Source organism: Coregonus clupeaformis, chromosome 19 (assembly GCF_020615455.1).
Source record: "Coregonus clupeaformis isolate EN_2021a chromosome 19, ASM2061545v1, whole genome shotgun sequence".
In the NCBI taxonomy this organism is placed as follows: Eukaryota; Metazoa; Chordata; class Actinopteri; order Salmoniformes; family Salmonidae; genus Coregonus; species Coregonus clupeaformis.
The window spans coordinates 57,251,401-57,269,439 of record NC_059210.1 but is presented as its reverse complement, the minus strand read 5'-3'; the positions used below and the strand labels follow the sequence as shown (position 1 = coordinate 57,269,439).

Genomic DNA, 18,039 nt, shown 5'->3' with positions numbered 1-18,039 from the left:
TTAATTTTCTCGAAATCTAAAGACACAACCTAGATTCAAGCCAATGTCTTAAGTAGTTGAACATGTTATAACTCCAACCTCGTGAAAGTGACAAACTGACACGTTTTCATTTTCGTCAAAAACAACTTTATATCGAAGGAATGCCTTTGATTTGATTGGCCGCACATGCGCAGTTATGCGCGAGACGACAGTTAGACCCGATGACGTATTTCTACGCATGCGCTTTACTAGCCAACGTCGTCATGACATCGCCTACAAGTGTGATCGGGGATTTCTATTGGAGAAGCAGTTTTAGATTATCTTCATACTATACTGTCTTTGCTGTAAACCAGGAACAACAGTCGCGCAAGTCATTGCGAGATGGCTCAGCAATTGTTAAAAATAATTTGCAATCAGCAAGGAACATTGGACTATGCAGATCTGGCAGATATTGGGTGTGGGACAGATATTATCTGCGCTCTTGATAAACTTGTTGAAAACGATTTATTTTCTATAGGGGTGTGCAATGGAAACAAACGCATTATTGCGAAAACGAAAGTTAGACGCTGCAAAGCTCAGCAATGTGATGGCTGCAATGATTTACACCTGTGTAAATTTTATCTGTTTGGGGACTGCAAGAATAGTAGGGGGAGGTAAGCATGAAATATGTTATATATGATGTAGGCTAAACAGGCTGCGTTTAGAACCAGAGAAGTCTTAAAGTAGGAAAGTTTGTTTTGCATGGCCCGTTGTAAACTCCGCTCATCCGGGGCACCAGGCCATGCAAAACGAACTCGCCCAATGTTAGACTGTGTGCCTACACATTAAATGTATCATTGCAACTGTTTATCAATATTACAGTTGAGGTATTTCAGCCCAAAACTTGAAACTGTGTCAGTGTTGAAAAATTCTATGGGGTTTAGATGTTGAATTAATTCAGCAAACTGAATTGTGCTTTGTAAGTTTATTGACCTGTTTATTGTTACTTTGACTGCAGACGGACATGCCGCTTTGGCCATGACCTGCACTCCGAACATAACTCCAGAGTTTTGAGAGAGCATCAACTTGAGACGTTGAGTAGACAGGAACTCCGGCAGCTATTATTACAAAATGACAACTCCCTCCTTCCACCGGTAAGAGCCAAACGTTTTCCTCTTACTGCTGATGTGGATCAGTGGAATGTGTGTGTCTGTGTGTGCAGGGCCGGCTCTAGGCATAAGCAAGGGGGGGGAGAGAATCTATCGGGGTCTCAACTTGTTGTTGAGCGTTAGAATAGTGTAATACGCAAGTTCGAAATTTGTTTGTGTATCAGCAATTTTTCTCTTATTAGGTCAGTCACTGACAGTCACTCAATTAGTCATGTCAGCTAGCCATTTTTAGATTGGTAAATTAGTCTATCCAGCTAGATTGGTAAATTAGTCTATCCAGCTATCTAAACTTGTAGTAATCAACCAATCTCACTTAGAGACCCCAAAAGGATAGAGCCTGCCCTGTGTGTGTGTGTGTGTGTGTGTGTGTGTGTGTTTGTGTGTGTGACGGATGAAGAGGTGTTGTCTGCACATTTGAAATCCATTTTTAATTCAATCACTTTTTGACAGCATCCCTTTTTATGTACTGTAATTTTCAGACTATAAGCCGCGCCTTTTTCCCCATTTTTCGACCCTGCGGCTTATATAACGGCGCGGCTAATCTATGGATTTTTACAGCTAACGGCCACTAGAAGACCTCCTAAATCTATGGATTTTACAGGTTACAGTCCACCAACTTTAACTCTATGGGCTCTATGACCGGTCCGCGCCCCCCACCTTTAAGCGGCGGGCTCCAGCAGGAAAAGCTGGAGGCCGGAAAAGAGTGAGACAGGTAGCGCGCAAAAGTAAAAGTGGAACCGAGAGTGGTACGAGAGACAGAACGAGAGCAGTGTTGAAAAGTTTGTGTGTCTGAAACGCTATGTGATACAGTACAGTTTACACAGCACAGTATATGTTCTGTAGCTACTATTGCACTAAATGGTAACACTTGAATACGTTATGCAAATATGCAACTTGTTTGTTGAAATGTTAATAAATGGGAGCTTCCTCAAGCAGCCATCTCTTTCCCGACAATCCCCTCTGTGCACGAACCCTTACATATGGTAATTAAACATTAAAACACCTGCGGCTTATAGTCCAGTGCGGCTTATATATGTACACATCATTCAATTTAGCTGCTGCGGCTTATAATCCGGTGAGCCTTATAGTGCGGAAAATAGGGTAAATAAAACTTTCCATATGTTTGCCCATGGAAGAAGTGGTCAGAAAGTGATCTTTTGGACTTGAAAAGTAGGCTACCTGTGCATGTTTGTCCACTCCAAAATAATTCCGGCATCCAAACTTCATGTATACTGGTGCCATTTCATGAATGGAAATAGACATCTGTTACAAAACACCAAAAAGTGTGCCTAATGACATTCAGGGATTGCCATTGATTAGACCTACATTAATTGTGTCTTGCTGACAAATGTACCTTTTTTGTAGCCTGAAAAGTCAGGACACCTGAAATGGGGCTGAAACTGTCCCGGGAAAAACGGGATGGTCACCCTAACACACACGGTCAACTTTACTAGACTAGGCTTACAATATGTATTACCATGAACTTCAAATAGGCCTACCTGTAGCCAGTGATGTAGTGGTTAAAAATAGGTGGGTAAACTCTGATTGCCGGTTACGGTGAAAAAAGTAATACTCCCTATACTTTCAATGCATTTTTCTGAAAAAGGTGGGTAAACAGTGTTTACTTGCGTTTACCCTCCACTAGGCCTATAATATAATAAATAATATGCCATTTAGCAGACGCTTTTATCCTAAGAGACTTACAGTCATGTGTGCATAAATTTTTACGTATGGGTGGACCTGGGGATCGAACCCACTACCCTGGCATTACAAGCGCCATGCTCTACCAATTGAGCTACAGAGGACCACACAACTGCCGGTAGCCTACCCTGTCAGCCGAGGCAATTTTACACACATGAACACACGCAGAACAGGTAGCCTGCATTCAATATATTAGGCCTATGAGTTGAATCAAAACATGTTTACACCCTAGTTCATGAGTTGACCATAATTAATGAGTTGAATGCTTGGAGTCTTCACAGATCGTGTGACTTAAAACACTACCTTTCTTTCCTTACATGAATGACATTTATGACAGTGTTATTTGTCATTATTAAGCATTTAACAATTGAATTACAACATTGAACAAACCCTGTACGAATCATGGATCTTGGAGATCTTGGAAAATGCACTGTAAGTGTAACTATGCCTATATAACATTTCATTATCTTTCGCAGTGAAAACAGATCTCATGGGCACACAAATCCAAAATAATGTAGGCCTATGCCATTGCAAAATCGAATGCTTCTAACCAATAGAGTCAACTATAGGCCTACAGTCATTAAAGTATACGTGTTGGATGGATTGGATACACATTGGTGTCTAGCTGTAGGCTAGTTGTCTAGTGATATTGTCGACCATCATCAGCTGATCCAGGAAAGAAAAAACAAATATTGATAGAAAATAATAAAGCTAAATAAATGGTCTACTACTTCTGGCCACGGATGACACAGAGAACACCAGGAACCTGAAAAACAAAGCAATGAGCGCTCTAAACAGCTGACTGACAAAAGCAAACAATGACAAATCAATGGATGAATCCAATGCATTTGAATAAAGGCTATTTTTAATCAAAGACGTATGGCAAACAAATGGTGATAATGAGGAAGTACAAAGGAAAATCAATGCGTAAAAGAGCTCAGCTGAGGCCGAAATTCAGCATTACTGAGTGGACAGCACCTCCACATAGATATAAAGGGTTTAAACCATGACAGGTAGGTGGGGGTGTTCATTTCATTTGGAAGCTTTTATTTTCATATTTACCACTGTAAAACATATTTACCACTGCATTTTATACAAATAGGAGAATGGTTAAATTAGCATTATTTAGAGACTGCTTAGCAGGACATGAAAATTATCCAACTCACGCACTTATCAAGAGAACATCCCTGGTCATCCCTACTGCCTCTGATCTGGAGGACTCACTAAACACAAATACTTTGTTTGTAAATTATGTCTCCGTGTTGTAGTGTGCCCCTGGCTATCAGTACATTTTTAAAAACAAGACAATTGTGCCGTCTGGTTTGCTTAATATAAGCAATTTGAAATGATTTATATTTGTACTTTTGATACTTAAGTATATTTTTGCTATTAAATTTACTTTTGATACTTAAGTATATTTTACACCAAATACTTTTAGACTTTTACTCAAGTAGTATTTTACTGGGTGACTTTCACTTTTACTTGAGTCATTTTCTGTTAAGGTATCTTTACTTTTACTCAAGTATGACAATTGGGTACGTTTTCCACCAAGACTGGTGGTGCGAGGGTCAGCTGTTTGTTCACCCGCACCATAGTATGATATGTTACGTTTGGTATGGTTACATAAGAGAGAAGGTTACTTAAGGCAAAAAAGGAGGGTGGTTGGTCGGGGTGGATGAGTGGGCATATAAAGGTTGTGTTCGAATCTCATCAGGGACAACTTTAGCATTTGAGCTAATTAGCAACTTTGCAAGTACTTACTACTTTTTTAGCAACTTTGCAACTATTTAGCATGTTAGCTAACCCTTCCTCTAACCTTAACCCTTTAACCTCTCCTAACCTTAACCCTTTAACCTAACTCCTAACCTTAACCCCTAGTCTAGCTAATGTTAGCCAGCAAGCCACAACAAATTGGAATTTGTAACATAAGGTATCATACCTATTGCAAATTCGTAACATACAGTGCATTCGGAAAGTATTCAGACCCCTTGGCTTTTTCCACATTTTGTTATTCAACAGCCTTATTCTAAAATGCATTAAATAATCTAAACACAATACTCCCGAGTGGCGCAGCGGTCTAAGGCACTGCATCTCAGTGCTTGAGGCGTCACTACAGACCCTGGTTCGATTCTAGGCTGTATCACAATCCGGCCGTGATTGGGAGTCCCATAGGGCGGCGCATAATTGGCCCAGCGTCGTCCGGGTTTGGCCGGGGTAGGCCGTCATTGAAAATAAGAATTTGTTCTTAACTGACTTGCCTAGTTAAATAAAGGTAAAATAAATACATAAATAATGACAGTGAAAACAGAAATACCACATTTACATAAGTATTTAGACTTTTTGCTATGAGACTCGAAATTGAGCTCAGGTGCATCCTGTTTCTATTGATCATCCTTGAGATGTTTCTACAACTTGATTGGAGTCCACCTGTGGTAAATTCAATTGATTGGACATGATTTGGAGAGGCACACACCTGTCTATATAAGGTCCCACAGTTGACAGTGCATGTCAGAGCAAAAACCAAGCCATGATGTCAAGGAATTGTCCGTAGAGCTCCGAGACAGGATTGTGTCGAGGCACAGATCTGGGAAAGGGTACCAAAACATTTCTGCAGCATTTAAGGTCACCAAGAACACAGTGGCCTCCATCATTCTTAAATGGAAGAAGTTTGGAACCACCAAGACTCTTCCTAGAGCTGGCCACCTGGCCAAACTGAGCAGTCGGAGGAGAAGGGCCTTGGTCAGGGAGGGGACCAAGAACCCGATGGTCACTCTGACAGAGCTCCAGAGTTCCTCTGTGGAGATGGGAGAACCTTCCAAAAGGACAACCGTATCTGCAGCACTCCACCAATCAGGCCTTTTATGGTAGAGTGGCCAGACGGAAGCCACTCCTCAGTAAAAGGCACATGACAGCCCGCATGGAGTTTGCCAAAAGGCAACTAAAAGACTCAGACCATGAGAAACAAGATTCTCTGGTCTGACGAAACCAAGATTGAACTCTTTGGCCTGAATGCCAAGCGTCGCGTCTGGAAGAAACCTGGCACCATCCCTACGGTGAAGCATGGTGGTGGCAGCATCGTGCTGTGGGGATGTTTTTCAGCGGCAGGGACTGGGAGACTAGTCAGGATCGAGGGAAAGATGAACAGAGCAAAGTACAGAGAGATCCTTAATGAAAACCTGCTCAAGAGCGCTCAGGACCTCAGACTGGGGCGAAGTTTTAACTTCCAACAGGACAACGACCCTAAGCACACAGCCAAGACAACGCAAGAGTGGCTTCGGGACAAGTCTCTGAATGTCCTTGCGTGGCCCAGCCAGAGCCCGGACTTGAACCCGATCTAACATCTCTGGAGAGACCTGAAAATAGCTGTGCAGCGACGCTCCCCATCCAATCTGACAGAGCTTGAGAGGATCTGCAGAGAAGAATGGGAGAAACTCCCCAAATACAGGTGTGCCAAGCTTGTAGCGTCATACCCAAGAAGACTCGAGGCTGTAATCGCTGCCAAATGTGCTTCAACAAAGTACTGAGTGAAGAGTCTGAATACTTATGTAAATGTGATATTTCAGTTTTTTTTATTTTATAAATTTGCTAAAATGTCAAAAAGCCTGTTTTTACTTTGTCATTATGGGGTATTGTGTGTAGATTGATGAGGGGAAAAAACAATTATCAATTTTAGAATAAGGCTGTAACCTAACAAAATGTGGAAAAACTCAAGGATTCTGAATGCACTGTATGTACGAATTGCAATTCGTAACATATCATACGAAATGGATGATGGACATCCACAAATTAATACATACCATAACAAACGTAACATATCATATTATATAAATGGAGTGTTTCGGATTTGAGACCAGGTTGCTTACATGATGACCAAACCGGGTCCTCGTATGCACATGTTGATTTCTGTCTATCCCCACTTGACGCGTTCATGACACGCAGGTTAAAATACCTAAACCAACTATATTAATTTGGGGACAGGTTGCTAGCTAATTTGTCCTGGGAGATAAACATGGGTTGTTATTTGACCTGAAATGCATATGGTGCATTACCGTCACCAATTGGACTGGAGTGTGGGCCTCGTTCATCTTTCAATCACCCACGTAAAAAACTATTAGTAGATGGGAGAGATGGGACTTGCAGGGCGTCAAGCATCTATAATAGAGCCAAGTTCTATTTTAGCGCCTGGCTACGCAGACGCCCACGAGTAGTTTGGATGAAATTATTGAATAACATGTATGTGTACATTTATTTTTCAATGCTCATGCACGCAGCGCGTGTGGTCTGGTCAGCATGTTAGGTTTACGCACTAATGCCAGATAGCCTAAAATAATGAAAGAAAAAAAACCTTAATATAGCCTATAGATGTATAATTATTGTGCAATTTATATTTATGGATTTTTTATGGTATTGTCTCTTTATTCAACCACAAAGATGACCGCAGGTCCACACACCGTCGGATGTCAACTTAAATGGCTAGTTGTCTATTCTATTGTCTATTTTTCTCTGAATTCAATAGGTTTCCAATGGAGGATTGACAGTATAATTTAAAACAACAGATTTTCCCATTCAAGTTAATGTTCTCTAATATGTGCACCTCCAATAATCTTTCTGGCACCATTTTGAAAGACATTTCAATTGTATTCCCATTTTAGTACATTTATCAGCCAAAACATGACACCCACCCTGTATTCTAGAGCACGTTGTGTCTCAACCGATGGTGGGCACAACATAACTTAGATTATGTCAAATAGGTCTAAGCTACAACATATGCGAATATCATTTTTTTGTTGAGTTTGTTGTTTTAGATAATTGTCATTAAAATGTTGACCATTTACACTCGTACCCGTATACAGGTTGAAAATGGCAGATTTGGGCACGCCTAAATTGGAACGCAGTGGCGGGACAGTAAGATGCTATACATGTCGTCAGACCTCAGGCTCTGTGCTTCACAGCGCTGTAGGGGTTTTGACTGACAGACGTTCTCAACTTGAGCACCATGCGCTGCCGGTAATTGGGCAACTTTTGTAAATGTTTTGTTGACTGAGTGAGGGAAATGCTGTAAATGTACAGTATTTTGAAATATGAGATGTTGAGGATTATAATAATACTGCTTTGATGTCATACAAGTAAGCCAAACACCTGTGAGTCCAAATGTGCACAGCACTTCACATTTCCATATCATAAAACTCATATCATATACAGTGTCAATGTTTATGATCACTATGTTTGATGTACAGTTACGATATGACATGGCATCATACCCTGAACAGAATGAGCCTATGTTTGTCTACTGTGAAGAACATTTGCCGCTGCACACACACCTGAATGTACTCATGACTCCTTTCTATGTGCACCAAAATTACGATCTGTTTCCCTGAATTGCATTGTGAAAGTCTGACACTGTAATATCATATTTTATAACTTAGCTTGTTGGCAATAGAACAAGCTTTAAAATCATGCCCACCTGGCCCAGATTGCGATTTATAACGTTTTTGGATTACGTTAACAACAACAGTAATTTTGTGATGGCAGGGATGCAGGCTTGTGTTCCAAACAAAACAACTACCAGTGTGCTTGCTCTAGTTCCTCAACGGCACAGCTAGGAGAGCTAAAAAAAACTACCTTATAGTTGAAGACTCATCTTTGAGTCATAAAGTGCATTGAAATTGCTTAGTAACTGTGCACACTTTGTAGAGGTGTGTGGCCACTTGGAGACACCAGTTAGTCCTCACTCAAACCTTTGTCATTATTTTGTCTTATGTTGCACCTACCCCACATTTTCCTGGAATAGTATTATGTTACTGAATGTATCCAGAGTATTTTCAGATTTCGTTATCAACAAAACTGTTGCCTGTAGGTCTAGAATATTTATGGATTGATCAAATAGAAATATCAAAATATTATTTCAACTCCAAAGTAATTGCATGTCTATGATCCAGCAACCACTGACTCGCTACCTTTTTCTATAATCAAGACACCTGCTGGTAACTCTTAACTGGTTAGGACAGCTCATGAGGTGTCCTAAATATCTGTCGACTAGTTGTGACTCTTATGACTAAAGAGGCTTCTTGCACAGCTTCTATTTTTACCCATAAGAGTAGGAGTAAAATGTCTCTATTCTCAGCACTTATGACCAATAGTCTACTCTGAGATGCTTTGTGGATACGGGCCCAGCGCTCAGACTCTCAAGGAAGAGATTGTTGCCCTCATCAGTGAGATGCATGCCATCCCTAAGGTACTGCCATGGACACAGTGCTTTATGGCAGAGTGGCGGATTGTGGGCATGCGCCTGTCACAGAGAAATGCAAACACCAGCTGGTTGACAGAGCGCCGGGCCATCTCTATGCGCTTGTTGATGTCCTCCTCCCACTGAAACTTCCAACTCCTCCACTGTGTGATGTCAGAGTAGACCACCGTTGTCCTGGGGAACATTTGGATGACTACCTCCAAATCAGCTCACATCTGTTCCCACATATGCTGAGCACTTGTTGGCTGCTTTACCTTCACTCTGTGGTCCAACTCATCCCAAACCATCTCAATTGGGTTGAGGTCGAGTGATTGTGGAGGCAAGGTCATCTGATGCAGCACTCCATCACTCTCCTTCTTGGTCAAATAGCCCTTACACAGCCTGGAGGTGTGTTTTGGGTCATTGTCCTGTTGAAAAACAAATGATAGTCCCAATAAGCGCAAACCAGATGGGATGGTGTATCGCTGCAGAATGCTGTGGTAGCCATGCTGGTTAAGTGTGCCTTGAATTCTAAATAAATCAACCGACAGTGTCACCAGCAAAAGCACCATCACACCTCCTCCTCCATGCTTCACGGTGGGAACCACACATGCGGATATCATCTGTTCACCTACTCTGCATCTCACAAAGACACGGCGGTTGGAACCAAACATCTGACATTTGGATTAATCAGACCAAAGGACAGATTTCCACTGGTCTAATGTCCATTGCTCGTGTTTCTTGGCCCAAGCAAGTCTCTTCTTATTATTGATGTCCTTTAGTAGTGGTTTCTTTGTAGCAATTCGACCATGAATGCCTGATTCACAGAGTCTCCTCTGAACAGTTGATGTTGAGATGTGTCTGTTACTAACAGTTACAGAAATTAGGAATGCAGACAGGATTTATCTATCTGAGATACTGTGTCCAACACACCACCACCTGTTGGGCACCTACTGACCAAAAAAATGTTATTTTTGCATGTATTTTTTAAATGACATTAGAAAATACAGGCATGCAAAGAAAAGCTTGCTTTAATTACATTTTTAAAAAGCATGAAAAGGTAGCGTAATGGTATAATGTCTTACTGTGGTGTGTGAAGAATCCAATGCTTTACCTTGTAACCGGTACAAATAACATTATTGTGGAAGCACCTCCTCTAAGAGTATGAATTAGGCTGTTTTATTTTCACTTAAAACTGTTTTTTGTTTTTAATCTCTTGAATGTTTTGGCATTTAGGTCCAAGAAGTGTAGCACTTCTACAATGGGCAAGGTTTCGTTGAAATCAATAGGGGTTCTGTCAAAAAGTGATTGAATTCAAATGGATTTACCCAAAAGCTCTGTGTGTTCATCTCATGCTTTCTTGCATATAGACCCGAATAGTATGGTAAACAAGTATTTTAAAAGCCTTGTCACTCACTCTTTCAGGTATGCAACTCTTATAACAAAGGCACCGGGCCTTATGGCAAGTGCCCGGATCAGGAGGGGTGCAGGAGACTTCACGTGTGCGACAGTTACATCAGAGGAACCTGCTCCTCGGGAGCCGACTGCAACAGGTGTCATGACTTCTTTGAGCCCCACCCACGGAGGACCCTGCAGCAAAGGGGAGTGCCTAACGATCTAATGGCGTCCATGTTGTCCACCTACCAGAACATCCAGGCCATGAAAAGTGAAGGTGCCGGCGGTGCTTGTTCCATCAACAGGCCCCAGAGCTGTCCTCCGAGAAATACAGGTAGATGGCTGCAGGAGTGAACAACAGGGTTGTGTTCAGTGGGGAATAATGTTTCAGAACAGTCATAGTTACCTTAAAACCCTTACTTGGAAGTATTTCTATATGGACTTGCTTGCCAGCCATGGTGGGGGTCAATATATTTTCAATTCCAGACCAATCAATTCAGGAAGTACACTGAAATTCCAATTCTCTTCAATACTTTTCAATAACCAGGTTTCCAACCAACCTTTTTATGCAAATAAAGTACATGTTGGATAGAAAATGTAATTACAGGCCTGAAACAGAAAATGTATTGGTGAACTTTCCAAATGTCGACGAAACAAAATACGTTAGACAAGGTGGGATTTTTTTTGGGGTCAGTAAAATTTATTATGCGAGAAATGGCAGTGGAAACGCTTTTATTAACAAATATTGATATAATAACCGTAATATTGAAGTAAACTTGGAGTCACAGGATAACATGTTGTGTGGTCCTCCTACTACAACCCGAGAAAGCATGCCGTTTATTAGGCTACAGATGAAATAAGTTATGATGAACTTCACATGGTGGTGAAAGTGCAAGGTGATGCGCTTGATGCTCCTTTCCAATAAAAATCGGGTCTTATTCTGGTGACATAATCATCAATGCTTGGCTGCCGTTTGACAAATAAAAATTATCTTGCTCTTTTGGCCATAGTAATCTTATCATGTAGGCTATACCCACACTGTATCTGCGAGCTGTTGGCTAGAGCGCACATGCCAATACCAGAGTGGGCACATTCGCTATATAACACAACATTTTTCATTCGGTACATAATCTTTATATGCACTACGTCATCACGCACAGCCTTTTATCCGCAACCAGTCAATTTGCTGGAAACGCATCTCTGGTGGGGGAAAATGTGCATATAGTTCAGATGGAAACCTAGCTAGTGAGGAAAATGTGGAATTGATATTTGGTTTACTTCATGAATTGACTGGAATTGAAATGGTATTGACCCCAACCCTGTTGCCAACTTTGATTTCATGTAACTAAATGTTTGTTTGTTTATTTACAGTGAGGAATGAGATCTGCCTGTTCTTTGTCAAGGGGGACTGCAAACAAGGAGGTACATTTAACGAGGGAGATATTGTGTGTGGCAGAGGGTCTGGAGGATAGCTTTCCCATGTTTGCTTTGGCAGAACACCTGCAATGGCTTTGCCACATTTTTACTCAGGCAGAAGCTATGGCAGCCGGCTGAATATGAGTTTATAACTTTCAAGGTTGTCAGTAGATACACAATACAAACCCTGTGAAACCACAATTCAGGGACAAATCAGGCTGGCACCCAGGTGCAACAATGATACTCAAAAACATATCACATCTTACTGCAAACGTATGACTTTCAGAGAAATGCTGGAGAGTCCACTTTAACATGCCCTACAAGTGGGAAGTGAAGGATGGACAGACTTGGTCAGCTCTGCCAGAAAACGAAGCGATCGAGAGAGACTTCTGTGACCCTTCTAAGATACACAGGTACAGTATGTTGTTATGTCATATTTAAAGATAGACTCAGCGATATGACGTAGATGCACAAAGTGAACAGCATAGTGGGTCAATTTCCGCAAATAACTAAGAGCATTGAAGCGCAAGACTCAACTTCCTGCTGTTTTGGTCCCGTGGCTACCACGCTGTAACAGCGTGAAGCGAACCCGTGCACATGCGCAGATATAGTGCTGTGTGTGACTGTCTTGCATCTCAATATCTGCGGTGCTGCTCGTGGCAACGTCATTTGGCTGAGTCTACCTTTTAACTAGAAAAAGTATGTCAAACTGTGAATAAGGTACAATGAGCTCCCAAGTGGCGCAGTGGTCTTAAGGCACTGCATCTCAGTGCTAGAGGTGTCACTACAGACCCTGGTTTGATTCCAGGCTGTATCACAATCCGGCCGTAATTGGGAGTCCCATAGGGCGGCGCACAATTGGCCCAACGTCGTCCAGGTTTGGCCGGGATACGCCGTCATTGAAAATAAGAATTTGTTCTTAACTGACTTGCCTAGTTAAATAAGGGTAAAATAAAAAAGAAATAAAAAAAATACCTATTTTGAATTATCTATTGACTTTCTCTTATTTCATCACAGTGAGGGATCTGAGCGTGTGCGTTTCGACTCCATGACCCGTGGATTCAGTGAAGTTCACCGTCTCTCCACAGTTTCCTCTGTGACCCAGCCCACATACATACTCACCACAGAGTGGGCGTGGTTCTGGGAGGACGAGTACGGCCAATGGGTCCAGTACGCATCCATCGTAAGTGGTGTGAAACACTCAAACAGGCTGATGAGTTACAAGGACCAACACATTTGGTGTTGGAGAGAGTAAACTGTTATTTTTTTTCTATAAATCACAGAAAGAGATGCATAGATTTTCATCCATCACCAGTGAAGATCTTGAGAAAAGGTACCAGGAGGATCAAAGTGCTGTGGTGAAGTTCACTGCAGGCCAGCAGTCTTATGAGCTGAGTTTCAGAGGTAACACATCTCAAACTGTTGTGAAAAACAGCTCTCATGTGCAACCTACTGTAATAATAATAATACTTTTTAGTTATAAGCGCTTAGCACAAGTTACAGTTAGGGTCAAAAAGGCTACTCTTATACACCCCTCAAATTCTAGTACTAAAATCAGCGGCAGGTAGCCTAGATATTAGCGATGTGGAACAGAAGCTGTAAGGATGCTGGTTAAAATAGTTATTCTTGTAATTACAGACATGACGCAAAAAAACGAAACATATGGCACTATAAGGATGGTCAGACGACGTCCTGTCTTTGTTTCAACTGCAGACACTCAAGCTGCAAGAAGCAGGTAATATATGAAAGGGAATGGACTGAGGATGGGTACTATGTTCTGTATCGAACCATTTATTTTATTACATTTCTATATTTACCTAATAGATTACTTATAATCATAACTATTTAGGATAGACCATAAAATGTGGTTTTGTATCTCAAACAATAGAGGGATTTATTTAGTTGAGTATGACTTGCATATTTAAGTTGAGAACTAATAGAGCTTTTCAATTGAGCTGCTTTTTTCTTGGTGTTGTATATGAAGCTTATTTTTCATGTCATTTCAGGAGAAATGGACCACGCAACCCCTCTCAGAATTTCAGAGCTGTTCCTGGATTTTGGGACAAGTCTGCCATACCTGACATTGGATACAAGGTGACGTGTTTACATGGGATTCTACTGCTCTGGCTTGCAGGGGAGTCTACTGTTTAACATTGCCTTTCATTTGGTTTCAGCTGTGAGAACCATTTTGTTTTCCCCTCCTGCAGACAGTCACTCTTCTGAGTTCTGACAGGGACTATCAGAAGGTCCAGGAACTTTTCAACAAGACCATGAGGGGCTTCCAAATCACCAGCATCGAGAGGGTCCAAAACAGGGACCTCTGGGAAGTCTTCCAGTGGTATGTTTACATCAACTCTCACTCACAATCCTAGCATGTTACTTCCAAAATACTAAGTAAACCCTGGCTTGAATGTGATTATGGGTAAGCAGTGTTAGGAATTGAAAACCTGGTCAAGGTGTGTAGAAATGCTAGATACAAAATATAAGGTGATCAGCTCCTATATTTAAAGGTTTATTAGACAAAGAGAGACATAGACATGCATATGGAAAGACAGACACGTTCCTGTAAGAGGTCCGCAGGCAAATCTCTCCTCCTTCAGAGGGGAGGGCTGACCTAATTACTCTTGCTTTATCTGTTCACTGTTTCACCCTTCCGTGCCAGGTGCCAAAGCATTAAATCAATGCGGAGACCTTGGGGTTGAATAGACTATACATTTGAAACGTCTTAATCGCTTAAAGACCCCTATGGCCGATTTTATGGCTCAGGGGCCCAGATACCAGTTACTGAGAGCTGTTTAAGTTGACATCTGGCCTTACATATGGTACCTAGAGGCAAATTCCAATAGGGAATAACCATCCGAAAATAGCATTCTTAACAGCAGCTAATGGTCATTTCTCAGGAAAAGAGATTTAATGAAGAAAAACAATGGAGGTAAAAACAGCAAGGAGCTACATCTCTTCCACGGAACAGATCCAAAACACGTAGAAGCCATTTGCAGAGATAACTTCGACTGGAGGCTGTGTGGAACCAACGGAACTGTGTATGGCGAAGGTACCTCATGTTAACCATCTGTCAGAAGTGTAGTCAGATTTTAGAAGCAGTCATGATCTCACTATGGTCTGTCATTTTGTTTTACTGATGATCTTCTCTGTTTGTTTTAGGGAGTTACTTTGCCAGGGATGCCAAGTACTCACACAGCTACACCAGCCACTCAGGAGTGAGGTCAATGTTTGCTTGTCGGGTGCTTGTTGGAGACTACACACGGGGGAACTCGGACCTCCGTCGTCCCCCTCCAAAAGGCGAGGGAAGCCCGACTCTTTATGACAGCTGTGTGGACAATGTCCTGGACCCATCCATATATGTAGTGTTTGAAAGGCACCAGGTGTACCCTGAGTTCCTAATCAAATACGATGATGGCGTCATGCACTGGTCCTCTTCGGCTCCAGCTCCACCCAAGACTGTCTCTATCCAATCCACTTCCTTAACCCCAACATCCAACCGGATTCAAGCCACAGCTGCTGCTACCCCATCGAAGAGAGTTCCATCCACTTTGAATCCATCTAAAACTGCAGCCACCACTTCCTCAAATCCAACCAATTCTCATCCCACTTTGCGTTTAGTCCATCAGTCTCTCCCAAAACCTGCCCAGGCCCCATTGATATCCAGTCAATCTCCAGTCCTCATAATGCCAGACCCAAGTTCTCAATTGGTGGATACCAGCCTAGGCCGAGATTTCACTCCCTCATTTGCAAACCTCTCTCACACACTCACTACCCCAGCCAACACCCCTTCTCTTACGCTCACTACCCCAGCCAGTACCCCCTCTCGTACGCTCACTACCCCAGCCAGTACCCCCTCTCGTACGCTCACTACCCCAGCCAGTACCCCCTCTCGTACGCTCATTACCCCAGCCAGTACCCCCTCTCGTACGCTTACTACCCCAGCCAGTACCCCCTCTTATACACTCCCTACCCCAGCCAGCACCCCCTCTCGTACGCTCACTACTCCAGCCAGCACCCCCTCTCGTACACTCACTACCCCAGCCAGTACCCCTTCTTATACATTCACTACCCCAGCCAGCACAGCCTCTCGTAGACTTTCTCCCCAACCCAGCACCCCCTCTCGTACACTCACTACCCCAGCCAGTACCCCCTCTCCTACGCTCACGACCCCAGCCAGTACCCCCTCTTATACATTTCCTACCCCAGCCAGTACCCCCTCTTATAAACTCACTACCCTAGCCAGTACCCCCTCTCCTACACTCACTACCCCAGCCAGTACCCCCTCTTATACATTCACTACCACAGCCAGCACAGCCTCTTGTAGACTCGCTTACCGAGCCAGCACCCCCTCTTATACACTCACTACCCCAGCCAGTACCCCCTCTCCCTCACTCACTACCCCAGCCAGTACCCCTTCTTCTACACTCACTACCCCAGCCAGTGCCCCCTCTCGTACGTTCACTACCCCAGCCATTACCCCCTCTCGTACGCTCACTACCCCAGCCAGTACCCCCTCTCGTACGCTCACTACCCCATCCAGTACCCCCTCTCGTACGCTCACTACCCCAGCCAGTACCCCCTCTCGTACGCTCACTACTCCAGCCAGTACCCCCTCTCGTACGCTCACTACCCCAGCCAGTACCCCCTCTCGTACGCTCAATACCCCAGCCAGTACCCCCTCTTATACACTCCCTACCCAAGCCAGCACCCCCTCTCGTACGCTCACTACCCCAGCAAGTACCCCCTCTCGTACGCTCCCTACCCAAGCCAGCACCCCCTCTCGTACACTCACTACCCCAGCCAGTACCCCTTCTTATAGACTCCCTACCCCAGCCAGCACAGCCTCTTGTAGACTCGCTCCCCAAGCCAGCACCCCCTCTTATACACTCATTACCCCAGCCAGTACCCCCTCTCCTACGCTCACTACCCCAGCCAGTACCCCCTCTTATACATTTCCTACCCCAGCCAGCACAGCCTCTCATAGACTCGCTCCCCCAGCCAGCACAGCCTCTTGTAGACTCGCTTACCGAGCCAGCACCCCCTCTTATACACTCATTACCCCAGCCAGTACCCCCTCTCCCTCACTCACTACCCCAGCCAGTACCCCTTCTTCTACACTCACTACCCCAGCCAGTACCTCCTCTCGTACACACACTACCCCAGCCAGTACCCCCTCTTATACATTCACTACCCCAGCCAGCACAGTCTCTCGTAGACTCGCTCCCCCAGCCAGCACCGCCTCTCGTAGACTGGCTCCCCAACCCCCCACCCCCTCTCCTATACTCACTCCCTCAGCCAGCACCCCCTCTCGCACACTTTTCCTTCCAACTGGCACCCTATCTCGGCCTCATACCCTCTCAACGACCACTACTCCCACTCCCTCAGCCAGCAGTACCTCTCACCCACTATCCCGTTCATCCTCATTGAGCACACCTTATCACACACTTTCTGACTCCTCATACTCCTCCACTTACACACAAACTCCCTCACGCGCTTCCCCCTCCACGTCAAGCAATTCTTCTAGCACACTCTCCCCCTCAGCAAGCAACCTATCTCGGGTGTTCCCTCCCTCGACAGGTGCCTTCTCTCGTCCACTAACTACCACAACAAGCATCACTAGATCTCCTCCTGAGTCACTGTACAGTGTTCCAACAGCTCAAAGGAGGGACACCAAAGAAAAAAACAAGTGCCTTCTCCAATAACTTGCCTTTGTCAGGATTGAGCAGTAAGTTAATGGAAAGTTTGATCGCGAACTTCATTAAAATATATATATATTAAGAAAGAAAATGTATTAAAATGATGAATGATAAGTGCATTTGCATATTAAAGATGTAGTATAGCTGTGTATCTTTACCTGTAAGGGCTTAACAACAGTAAATCTGTTCACAACGTACCCGAAGTTTGTAATATTGCAAAAATATGAATTTGATGATGATGTTTCCTATTCAGGTCTGCTGACACAGTCCATACATGAAACAAGTTTGATTTCTTTGTTTTAAACTTAAACACTCATAAAATCATTGATTGTGGATGTTTTTTGGACTAGCCTACTTGTTTCTAAGAGATTTTCAAACACCCTAATGTCAGAAACGTTATTTACTTGGACACATATAATCTTTATTGACATTAAACTGAATCAATGACTCACTACTGCTGCTCCTGTGTGTCTAA

General features: G+C 43.3%; 1 protein-coding gene across 2 annotated transcripts; it reads left to right on the top strand.

The window, feature by feature from the left end:
- The first annotated feature begins 307 nt into the window (after window positions 1-307).
- Window positions 308-18,015, top strand: LOC121579018 (protein mono-ADP-ribosyltransferase PARP12-like). 2 transcript variants are annotated; one of them, XM_045205039.1, is made up of 12 exons: window positions 308-632; window positions 977-1,112; window positions 10,480-10,783; window positions 11,821-11,871; window positions 12,152-12,278; window positions 12,883-13,048; window positions 13,149-13,269; window positions 13,504-13,600; window positions 13,872-13,959; window positions 14,073-14,203; window positions 14,766-14,917; window positions 15,028-18,015. In XM_045205039.1, exons 1-12 carry the CDS (start codon window positions 361-363, stop codon window positions 17,568-17,570), a joined length of 4,188 nt encoding a protein of 1,395 aa, XP_045060974.1. In that variant the 5' UTR covers window positions 308-360; the 3' UTR covers window positions 17,571-18,015. The 2 variants fall into 2 exon arrangements, with proteins under 2 accessions (XP_045060974.1, XP_045060976.1); XM_045205041.1 differs by lacking the exon at window positions 15,028-18,015 and having other exon boundaries at window positions 14,099-14,203; window positions 14,766-14,894.
- The last annotated feature ends 24 nt before the right edge of the window (window positions 18,016-18,039 follow it).

Coding starts and splice junctions, on each gene's coding strand:
- LOC121579018 (XM_045205039.1), top strand. CDS start 361: ATGGCTCAGCAATTGTTAAAAATAATTTGCAATCAGCAAGGAACATTG. Junction 12,279..12,882: donor GACCCTTCTAAGATACACAG/GTACAGTATGTT, acceptor ATTTCATCACAG/TGAGGGATCTGAGCGTGTGC. Junction 13,960..14,072: donor TACCTGACATTGGATACAAG/GTGACGTGTTTA, acceptor CCCCTCCTGCAG/ACAGTCACTCTTCTGAGTTC.